This window comes from Buceros rhinoceros, unplaced genomic scaffold, assembly GCF_000710305.1.
Source record: "Buceros rhinoceros silvestris isolate BGI_N320 unplaced genomic scaffold, ASM71030v1 scaffold28457, whole genome shotgun sequence".
NCBI lineage: Eukaryota > Metazoa > Chordata > Aves > Bucerotiformes > Bucerotidae > Buceros > Buceros rhinoceros.
Window position 1 is genome coordinate 8,322 of NW_010422057.1, and position 11,099 is coordinate 19,420.

The 11,099-nt window shown below is 38.9% G+C and overlaps 2 protein-coding genes across 2 annotated transcripts in view; one reads left to right on the forward strand and one right to left on the reverse strand.

Moving 5' to 3' along the window:
• Positions 1 to 969, forward strand: part of EXOSC8 (exosome component 8) — a gene marked incomplete at its 5' end in the record, with an annotated part of 9,204 nt that extends 8,235 nt beyond the window's left edge. The window contains one exon of the mRNA XM_010139924.1: positions 759 to 969. Coding sequence (XP_010138226.1) covers positions 759 to 874 — 116 coding nt within the window. The remainder of the gene's footprint in view (positions 1 to 758) is intronic.
• A 316-nt stretch (positions 970 to 1,285) lies between these two features.
• The window catches only part of SUPT20H (suppressor of Ty 20 homolog (S. cerevisiae)), a gene marked incomplete at its 5' end in the record, with an annotated part of 11,492 nt that continues 1,678 nt past the window's right edge, over positions 1,286 to 11,099 (reverse strand). The window contains 8 exons of the mRNA XM_010139925.1: positions 1,286 to 1,420; positions 2,226 to 2,350; positions 2,882 to 2,987; positions 4,637 to 4,654; positions 5,072 to 5,185; positions 6,518 to 6,573; positions 8,910 to 9,064; positions 10,056 to 10,368. Of these exons, the coding sequence (XP_010138227.1) occupies positions 1,286 to 1,420; positions 2,226 to 2,350; positions 2,882 to 2,987; positions 4,637 to 4,654; positions 5,072 to 5,185; positions 6,518 to 6,573; positions 8,910 to 9,064; positions 10,056 to 10,368 (1,022 nt within the window). The remainder of the gene's footprint in view (positions 1,421 to 2,225; positions 2,351 to 2,881; positions 2,988 to 4,636; positions 4,655 to 5,071; positions 5,186 to 6,517; positions 6,574 to 8,909; positions 9,065 to 10,055; positions 10,369 to 11,099) is intronic.

Consider the following 11,099-nt stretch of genomic DNA (forward strand, 5'->3'; position numbering starts at 1 on the left):
CGGCTGAGGGAACTGGGATTGTTTAGTCTGGAGAAGAGGAGGCTGAGGGGAGACCTTATTGCTTTCCACAACTACCTGAAAGGAGGCTGTAGGGAGGCGCGGGTTGGTCTCTTCTCCCATGTTATGACAGAATGAGAGGAAATGGCCTTAAGTTGTGTCAGGGGAAATTTAGGTTGGATGTCAGGAAAAATTTCTTTACACAAGAGGATCATTAAGCATTGGAACAGGTTGCCCAGGGAGGTGATGGGGAGTCCCCATCCCTGGAGGTGTTTAAAAGCTTGTGGATGTGGTGCCGCAGGATGTGGTTTAGGGACCATGTGCAGGATGAAAGGTTGGACTAGATGATCTTAAAGGTCTCTTCCAACCAGATGATTCTGTGATTCTGTTATATATCTGCTTTTCTTTGTAAAATGTGGGTGCTTCATGATAACAGCTTGTCTGCTTGAGTACTTAAAGTCATTTGACTTGCTCTTGAAAGTAGTTTTCAAAAAGGTGGCATGGCTGAAGTTCAAAAAGAAGTCACAGCTTGACATACATACAACAAAGGACAGATTTTGAGCGTGTCTCCTGTTACAGCTGTAGATCGTTTCTGTTTTCTTTGCCTGAGGCTAGAACTGGGGAAGCTGTATGCTCCACAAGTGGATGCTGTTATTCAAGAGAATTACTGTATTCCTTAACACTCTCATTTGGAGAAGACATTTAGAGATGCATAACTGAAGTATAAATAGAAAATCAAACTTTTCCCTCTTAATTTTTAGGTGGAAGTCCTCTTACAGGAGCCAAGCTGCAGGACTGTATCACCAGAGCAATTACAAGACACAAAGAAGTTAAGAAGCTGATAGACAAAGTGATAAATAGTATAAAGCCCAACTGAACAAAGAGATCTTTTTAAAAGTGGATTTGTAAAAATTGTATTTGTTACAGTGTTCACAAACCTTTTGTACTAAATAAACAAATACCAATACTACATTTACAAAGTTCATTTTATCTAAAATGTTTTTCACCCTTATACTATGTACAACGTTGCTGAGTGGTAAAAAATACAAGATAAAACATTCTGTTAAAAAATTAAGTGTCTTATAGATGAAATCTAAGTTCTGCAGGGTTGGCTTCTAAAACCAGTTCATTTATTTCAGCGTAACATCAAAAGTTCATTTTCCCATCAGTAATATAAAACACTGATTTGATTTTAATCTTTCTCCTTTTTAATCTGAAAAAACAACAACAAAAAAAATCCCCTCTGAATCAAATTCTTGAGGGGAGAGAGGATAAAAAAAGGGAAGTCTCAGGATTTTGGAGGGGCTGGCGTGCCTCTTTTCCTTTTACTTTTTGAGTGGCTGCCTGAATGCTGTTGATGATGCAGGTGAGCTGCTTGTGCTGCTGCTGCTGCCATAGCCATTTGATGCTGCAAGAATCGCAACTGCTGCCATGGAGGAGAAGGGGGAGAAAAAGCTTGTTAGGGCTGACCATGAAGTTGTGTTTCACATCAGGAACAATGAGAGGAAGGTGAGGGAACATAAAACAAGGTGGAAGCACCGGGTTGCAAAAGGAATACATCAAGTGCTAGGGCAATGAGTACAGTCAAGCAGCACCAGTGGCACAGAAGCCTGCTGAGGGCATAAGTAACATTTTACACATGTCCTTGGACAGCTTTGTTTCTTTGCCCTTCCCCTCCATTGCAGTAACTGCAGTAACTCAGCAACTTCAGTGGACATTTGGTGAGTGTTTCTGCTGTAATACCTTCTCAGTGTACACATTGTATGTATTTTCTAGATGTATCAAAAAGAGGAGACTGTGTGCTAAAAAAACATCTAAAATATCTTCATAAAGCATCTGGGTGACAGAATGCTAAAGGAATGCATTGCCAGAGCTGTTGCTTCCACCTACCGACTGTAGCAGCGCTACAGTTGAACTTACAGGTGGTTACATTCATGCAACTTTGAAACCTACTGGCACCTGGCAGAGCTTATTTAGACATGTGCCACAAGCACTCCTTGAATGTTAGCAGATCAGGAAGGTGGATGGCTTCAGTGAATAAAAATAAATTCAGCGCTCCAAGCTCAAAGAACCACAGGTTTTAAATTTTTCATTACATAGTCTGTCAAAATCATAGTGTTTTTTTAATTTAAAAAAAAAGTCAAAGGGGCAATATTTTTTGTTTTGGAGCTGAGAATTGTATTTTTTTTTTTTTTTTTAACACAGTCAGAGTGAAGTTGCTGGATTACTTGTATCTGTTGCTGCTGCTGCTGCAAGGCTTGTTGTTGCTGTTGTAAGGCAGAAGAGAGCTGGAGTCTCTGCTGAGGAAGGCTTTGCCCAGGTCTGTTCACAGCAGAGCCAAGCTGAGACAACACTAAGAAAGGAGAAGGGGAAAGCAGGCAGGTCAAAGAGGTCAGGTCGAGTTTGTCAGGGTCAGGGAAGGAAGACATAGGAATAGAGTGTAACAGAAAAGGGGGATCAACAGTATTAGTTTCAGAGTAAAATTTGAAACTGCAGAATAAAGTATACATGATATATGTACTATGTTAGTTAGACCGTAATTAGATTATGAAATGTAGTAGAGACACAGAGGTTTCTTGTACTAGATGTTAAGCACAGGGTTAAACATTTCTCAATGAAGTTTGGTGTGGAAGTTCTCTGTGGTGGTTTTATCAAGTGTGACTTGTTTTCATGTGACACTGTCAATTTGCTACACTTAACTGTCAAACAAAGCAGAAAAGTCCATACCTCGGAAGTCTAGTATTTCTGGTATAATTCATGTTCTGATAATAAACAGTAAATTGTTCTGATCTAAGGTAAGACTTCTTTAAGACCAAACTTCATTTCAGTGTGAATTTGTCAACATACACAATTAACTACAAAAGGAGGCTCAGGGAGCACATACCTGTGGCTTGAGGTTGCATAAAATTCCCTACTCCAGTCAGGTTAATTACAGCAGCTTGTTGGGCAGATAATGCCTGATCTTGATTGGATGGAGCTTGGTCAGACCCCTAGCAAAAATGAAAAGCTTGATCCTTATTACCAAACTTTGGTATCAGTGAGTAAGTAAAAGCCAGTGTGAAGGCAACTTCTGAAGTGCCATTTCAAAGCATTTAATTCTACATCTTCCAGTGGATGTAGACACAGGCTGTAACGGTCACAGTCAAAGCAGAGAGGATGTGAAATGCTCCAAACCAGCTCTGTTTTCGAAGAAATGGTATTATGCCTGTTAGCCAACAGAAGTCCCATGCAGTCACCAACTTCCCTGCAGTCAGCAGAGACTACAGTTCATGGCTGTAATCTTACAACAATTTCCTGTCCCACTCCCAACCCCAAAGTCTTCAGATGACACCTGAAACCACCCATGTGCAAAGGTCCTAATCAATCAAAATGTAAAAAGTCTGAAACTTACATTCACATTGTGCCACATACTCCTTAATTCCATAAAACAATACAAATCCTGCTTTTGAAATTTTATTTTCAGAGCAGAGTAGTTCTTGCAGTAATCACTCAAATGGAATTAGCAGAGTCCGATCTACTGTCTGCTGACATCAAAGGGTACTGACTTAGGACCTCTTCTAAAACTTAAATTATGCACTGATTCATAAGGCAGGGGAAATAAAGTATTACATATGCAATTCAAGCAAACTGCATGGCTTATCAGTCAGAAAAAAAACCCCCAAACAAACCCCAAACTTTTGAGCTGGTGCATTTCCAGGAGTTAAAATGTTTCTTTAGAATAACTAGATGAAATAATGCCACTAAGATTTAGGTAAGGTGGACCAAAAGATTGCACATGAAGATGACTGAGAAAGACTTACAAAATCATAGAACCAACATTTTGGGAAAAACCCTGAGCTGAGAATGTGTGTATTCTGTTGGCAGCACAGAAAATCGTTTTTTTCCACAGACCACAGCTCTGTAACACACATTCTTGTTCTTAGTGAAAGTTAGGGGAACCCAGTATTCATAACAGGCCATTTCAACGAACGGCCCTAGTCTTACTCTATAATGCATGGTAAGACAGAAGTTCCTTAGGGCACGTTAGCCAGTGCAGAGAGATTAATTTTCTCCAGGAGAACTTTCTGCTACGAGAAGGTCGAGGCTTACATCAGCCTTATTCTAAGTGCCCTTGAAGTTCAACGTCTAGAAAATAAAACCTGATAGTGTGAGTTTGCTTTTTTTTTTCCTTAGTAATTCAACTAGTAACTGACATTTGGGTTCTGAGAACAAATGTGAGTTTCCCATTAAACTGCCCCTCCTTCCAGAACAAGGCCTGTGACACAGGCATCTATACACCATAAAAATATTTGAAAGAGGCATCTTATTTATGAACAGTCTACAGTAGCACAAGCAAAATTATTATGACAAACTGAGTATGCAATAGAGACTATTTGCTTTGCATGTCTGGGAAGACTAAAGATCAAGACCACAAAAGTCGAGCAGCCAGTTTTCCGAAACTGCTTAGGCATGGATAGTACCAATCACTCAAAATTTGTCATTTTGAGAACAGACTGGTCTCTATCAAGACTTTAGACTCCTTCAGTGATTAAAGCCTTTACACTAATTACAGGCAGCAGTAGAGCAGATGTCTTAAGATTACAGCTTTAAAGCCAACTGATACTTCTCTGGTGCAAGGAGAACAATTCTGTTGAACTACAGCAGTGAGGATCATAAGCTAACTCACAGCAGTGTGAGAAGTTTTAGTTACTCTACACTAACAATGACTGTGATTTTTCTCTGTTTATCTGATGTATCTGCTCATTATGATAAAACGGGACAACACTAAGCTGATTTTGCACTGCTCACACAGTGGGCTGGCTCTCTCCGTGCCAGAGTCAAGCAAAGCCTACCCATTTTTTTTTGTTACAGCTGTTCCATACAGGGTAAATATAAAGAGGTGTAACCCAGCTCCAGCCATGGCAACTAAGCCACTGCAGTCTTTGCAGTTCGAGGTGGTTTTGGATGAAGACTGTTGTCCCCACTCTGCTTCCGATAGATCTGTTTGGTAAAGGCTCGTTTACTTGTGGAGATCGTGAGGACAGGAGAAACTGTTTGATCCATGCACGCCAGACTGAGGGCTGGTAGCACACACCTGTTCTCCCTGTTGCTGTGGGCTACAGGTTTTAAGCTGCTGAGTTTGTTGCTGTGGAGAAAACTGTGACAGCTGCTGCTGGAGTGGGTTAAAATTAAGTGAACTATGTAGAAGCTGTTGAAGATTAAAAACCAAAAGCATAATTCAAACTGCTGAGTTTCCCCACTGTCCTCGTGTGAACATGACCTTGATAATGATGTACTCCTTGAAGATTTGTTACTCATTTTTTAAAAATCCTTTAAGATGGATCAGTTTACAATGGCTTTTGTTTGTGAAAGCGCCTTATGCTCAGAAAACAAACTTGCATTAAATTACAGTGAGATATTTCCACAGGAAAATACATTTTAATTATTCTAATTAAAACAGGAGATTGTAGTAGATTAGTAGAGAGGCTAGGCTTCAAAAGCAGTATGTATTATTTTCACTTTCAGAATATTCCACTGAATTTTAATAGAAACTTCTAATCCACAAGCTGCAAGGTCTGATGCAGAAAAATGTTGAAGTGGAACAGTCTTGATTCCTCTCCCTTGCCCTAGCTTTAATTGTAGTGATTTCAGACAAATTATTTTTGGCTTAGATGAGGGGCAGAGGTAGCTTGAAAGGATGTACTTCAATGTGGAATCACACTAATAAAAGCATTTAATTTTACCGAAGAGCTCTACTCTGGTATAAAAGCCTCCTGTGCCTGCCCTTCTCCATGTTTCTGCAGTGTGTACAGGAGTGGGAGGAAGTAGCAAACCTGCAGCTCATCTTTTACTGGTATTAATATTTTGAAGCATGCTGTAACACGTGTTACACTGAGGCTGCAATTCTGCACTTGTGACTTCAAGCTGACTTGAAGATCCAGGAACTCTACACAGTTCCATAACACTCCCTCTTTTGCTTTTAAATGGAGCTCTGACGTAATGAGCAACTTTTGCGCGCGTTTGTGCATGTACTTAGTGGAAAGAAAACGTTTACAGACCTTCTGAACTCCCTCCCTTCCACAAACTTCAATTTCCAGTACCAGAAGTAGTAGGTGCTATTACTGCACCTACCTGTGCATGTTGACCTTGGCTTTCAGACACTATATGGGTAACTCCTGAGAGATTACACTCTACTGTTTTGTATTTTTAAAATAATCACTACTTCAGTTTAAAAAATGTTTTGCAATAAAATCCTGAAAACACATGATTGTATTTTAGAGTTCATCTCTTGAATTCAAATGCCAGCATTTTTAGATTGTTACTGCAAACTAGCTGCTGTGAGCTAGGAATATAATTTCCACCTGGTATCTTTACAGAACCAGGTTTTTCTCTTAGAATAAGAGAAAAATGCATTTAAAATGAAAATATTTTAAATAAGCAGTTTAAATTTGGAGACCTGTGGGGGGCAATGCAGTAAGCAGCACTAAACACATCTCTAAAGAAATGAGAAATTATCATTGTGTCCAAGTATATCAATTACCTGTAGAAGATTTAAGGGCCGAAGATTTGATGCATTTTTCAAACCAAAGGTGCTGCCTGTTAAAGAAAACATCTTTTTATTAGTAGGAAGTCTTAATTATATTATGTGTATTGCAACTAATACACCTTTCCACTGGGGTTATTTCTAAACATTTAGAAGTTGGAAAACTGGCAAAGGTAAATTTTATACTTAATACAATGCTGCATTTTCTGTAGTGTTGATAAGTTCGGTTATCCAGATTCAAAGTTAAAGAGAGCTTACTAAATAGAAAGAGTCTGCACTAAACACTGTAACCTACAACCTGTCAATGCATTCACGCTAAGGTGAATGTGGGAATATCATAGCAGTTATTCAGTGATTCTTCTTCTGGCTTTAAAAAATTTTACTGTTTGTACAGTAAATCCAGAAGCGTCCAAGGGTTCAACGAAATAACAGGCTCTCCGTTTCTCAGTCATTAACAGAAAACAATCCCACCCAAGATCTTAGCAACTGCCCACCATCCCCAGCATGGGCTTCTGGTTCTAGGGCTTTTGGCATTATTCCACATGGCAACCTTCAAAGCTATGCTAAAAAAAAAAAAAACGGGGGGACACATAATAGGCTATGAGGTGGGTATAGAACTGATACAAATGCTCCAGTAAAACAGCTCTGTCAAACAGAACGTCCAGAGGTCTTCCACAGACCCAGCTCAGCTCACTACTCCCATTTCATGTGGGTGGCATGTAAAAATCTGTGACACTAAATGGTAAACGTTGATAGTGCTTGAAAGGACAGAATTAGAATTAAAAGCAATCCTAGTAAATTGAATAAAGGGTCCAAATTCAGTAACATTGAATTAAAAAAGACAAATGAACAAGTACAAAATCGTGAGTAGCTTTGTGTCTATACAACAAGAAAGGACATGAGAAGTTACAGTAAGTCACACACATATTTGGATCATTCGTATCACAAACCGTAGAACACACAAAAGAACCTCTTCACACTGTTCACATTTATAAAGCTCCCTGTCACAAAATGCTGTAGATTCAAAAAATATAAATGGGTTCAAAAACCAGTTAGGTAAGTCCACAGAATAGACCTCTAGCATGGGGTATCAAGCTCAAAGACCCATGTATATTGCCTTCAGCTGAGGAAGTCTCAAAGCTGTAGATTGCCAGAAGAGGTTCAGTTGATTAGGAGGGATGTTTCACTTGATGCTTTTGTCTCATCTTAAACTCTCTCCTAAGTATCCTCTAATGGCGACTGTCAGAGACAGAATATAAACCGGATGTATTTTTGGCCTAAACCAGTAAAGGCATCCTTATGTTAATGTAATGCTGTTGCAAAAAATACAGATAAAAAATAAGCAGACCTCATTTGGGGAAATGTTAACAGGAATGTTGTGAAAGAGATGAGATGCATTTATTCTGCTGTGCTCCACAGTGGTAAATCAGCCAAGCTCAGGCTTGTGTCCAGTTTTGGTTATCACATTTTAAGAAGGATGTAAGCAAATTGGACAGTCTAGAAGAGAGTGACAGGATTATGAAAGGTTTGAAAAATACGACCTATCAGAAAGAGAAGACAAATGTGGGACACAACAGCATGTTTGATACTTAGAAGGTAAAGAGAAAGGGTGAACAACTAGTTTTCATGGCTGCAAGGAATAGGAGAAAAATAATTTAATATGCAATTAAGGAGATGCATTTAATTAGAAGGAAACATTTTGTACAGATAATGGACTACTCCACAACTACCAGGATAGATGGGAATCTTCTTTAGGGAAGGTATTTAAAGACAGTCTAGATGAACATTGGTTCAGTATGGGTTAGACAGATTTGACTGTCTCAGCATAAAGAATGGATACCTTGAAGTCTCTTCAATCATTCCGATTCCATAATCGTACACCAGGGTTTTTTCTTTATTATAAGTTCAGAAAAAATAAACTAAGAATTTAAATCCTTCTGTAATGAACAGTGAGGCATACAGATTTACACAGTCACATTTGAAGGCAATGAGGAACTAATTAATTGTCCTACTAGAGTAAAGCAGTACCAGTGACAGAATAAAATGCCCCATACATTTAAAAAGTGAGGTCTCTTTCTAAGTTCAGTCATGCCTTTTTTTGACAGTCATCACTATCAAAGTTGCATCTGAACTTGGAGTTTATCTCAAACTTCCTACTGAGCTTACCAAATAACCCAGGTTTAGAGTACGTTTCCCCAGTCTAGCTTCTCAAAAATCAAAGAACCTCAAACACAGGTTACACTTTGAATGCCGAACTCTGCTGTTCCTGAGCTCCAGTCATGAAAGACACCATCTGTGCACACAATGGCCACCTCTGCCCATTGTTCTCACAGTATGTTTTCACACTGTTCCTATCTGAAGGGCAGCTTTTCAACTTATTCACACTGACCTGCTTGAGAGGCAGACTGCATTGCAGCGGGCAGCGCACTTGGTACCAGACCTCCTGATGGTAAAATGCCACTCAGATTTATACCTGTAGGGGCTACGGCACCAGTGTTGCACCCCAGCATAGGGTTTGAACCACTCATCAGTGTCTGTGCTCCACTGTAGAAGAGGAAAGACAACACATCAAACCCACGTGGTACAAGTAAATTCGAGTAACTAAATTTTTGCCCTCTGTCCCATGACAAATAAATCTATTGTTTATGCTCTAAATGGGATAATGGATAAGACATCAAGGCAACTTAAAAAATCATTATGCCTAGGGCATAACAAACATGTAAATCCATAATCTCATCATATACAGGATTTTTTGGTATAATCTATGGAAAATAAATCACAAGTGGTTCTTTCATTCTACAAATACTGAAAGATCAGGTCTTTGAAATGATTCTACTGTTGTAACAAAAAGTTAAGGAACAGGCTTCTGTTTTCTTTTTCCCCTATAAAAAAACCTCTTTAATGAATCAACAGTGATCAACTGCTGAACACATTGAATGAGTAACTCAACTGCCTGATACTTGCACTGAAGCACTCTATGTGTCTTACACTGACCATCTTATATTCATCACAGAATTTCATTTAGTCTGAAAAGCAGTTCACGTTATACCATGTAATCTATTCTTGACAGCAGCATTTCTTTATTTATTATTATTATGTTTTAAACCACAAAATGAGTGGTTTAACTTCAATGTTTGATTAAAATGTTAGGAAACATATTTGTTGCCTTTTTTTTTTTTTTTACGTACAACCTTCCATTATTGGCACTTTAATATCAAATCTCTTTCTGTATTTCATTTAGAGTGGTCTGCATATGATATGTTGTGATATTAATCCTCTCTGATTAATAAAAAAGTTTCCAAATGTAAAGAGAAAAACTTCAGAAACTAAAATTGAGGTTAAGCCTCATGAAATTAAACTATATGCATCCAAAAAGCTGAAAGCAGTGAAGGTCTTAATAGACCTTTTCAATATTCTGATAGTAATCACTTATGTTCTATGCTAATAGATGCTGGACAGTCCTGTACCACCCTCCCCACCCCACCAACCAACCCACCCAGGGCAAAATAAGAAGCCATCATAACAAAAAACTTACCAAACAGAGCCCACTACATTGATGAAGTTAAGTCCTGCAGGGTTTGCCATGACCTGGGTGGAGGTTGTTCCTGTAGTAATGGATGTTACCATGGTGGAAAGAGGAATGGTCATTACAGGCAGTGCCTGGCTCAGGGACATTTGCTGCTGAGCAAACGGGGTTAACAAAGTGGGCTGAGGGGTGAAGCCTGAATCTTGGGGAGTAGGGGTGGCAGAAGGGGTAATAGGAGTTGAGCTCTGAGCATCAGGAGGGTGTGGGGTCGATGAAGGGGTGTTGGTTGGAGTAGGAGTAGATGGTTTAGGAGTTCCAGACCCTGCTCATTGAGAAAAATAGAAAGCGCTAGTTTGTTATAAAAGGCCAGTCCTTTTTGTATAATAAGGTTAATGGTATCTTATTTAGCACTGTTCCATTTTTTAGACTGCAAGTGTTAATTTCTACACGACACGAGTGTTGCAGCACGCACTCATTGTTAGGGATGCAGTATAATCACTCAGAAAACCCATTCTCCATGCTTAATTCCTTAAGCCATTCACCTATTTGTATCCCCCATTAAGTTCTTCAATAATCTATCGTACATTAAATCACAGCTCCATTGGAAAAACTTAAATCAAAATAAACCAATTTCTTAGAGACTATTTTAACCTAATTAATGTTTTTGTCCTGAAATGTCAAACACCTGTCTATATGCAATGCCTGCACAATAGCATCGTGTTAAAAACATGTCATGGAAAACAACAGATTCAACAAAGGACAGAGACTATTTCAATAATCGTGGAGTTGATCTAAATTTTGTCAGATAGCTAAACTCCCATTTGCCAAATTATGATCAAATAAAAAGAATTTTTTAATATTTAAGAAATATTAAGAGGATAATACTGCATCTTTAAAAGTTCCAGTGTAATTCCTTCTGCTTAAGCGTAGCTACAATTGTTGTGGATGCCGTAAGCAGAGTTCATCAATAGGAAAACCAAAACAAAACCCCCCAAAAGCTTTAGGTGTTTTTTTTTTTTTGGGGGGGGGGGGGGGGTGTGGTGGGTTTTTTTT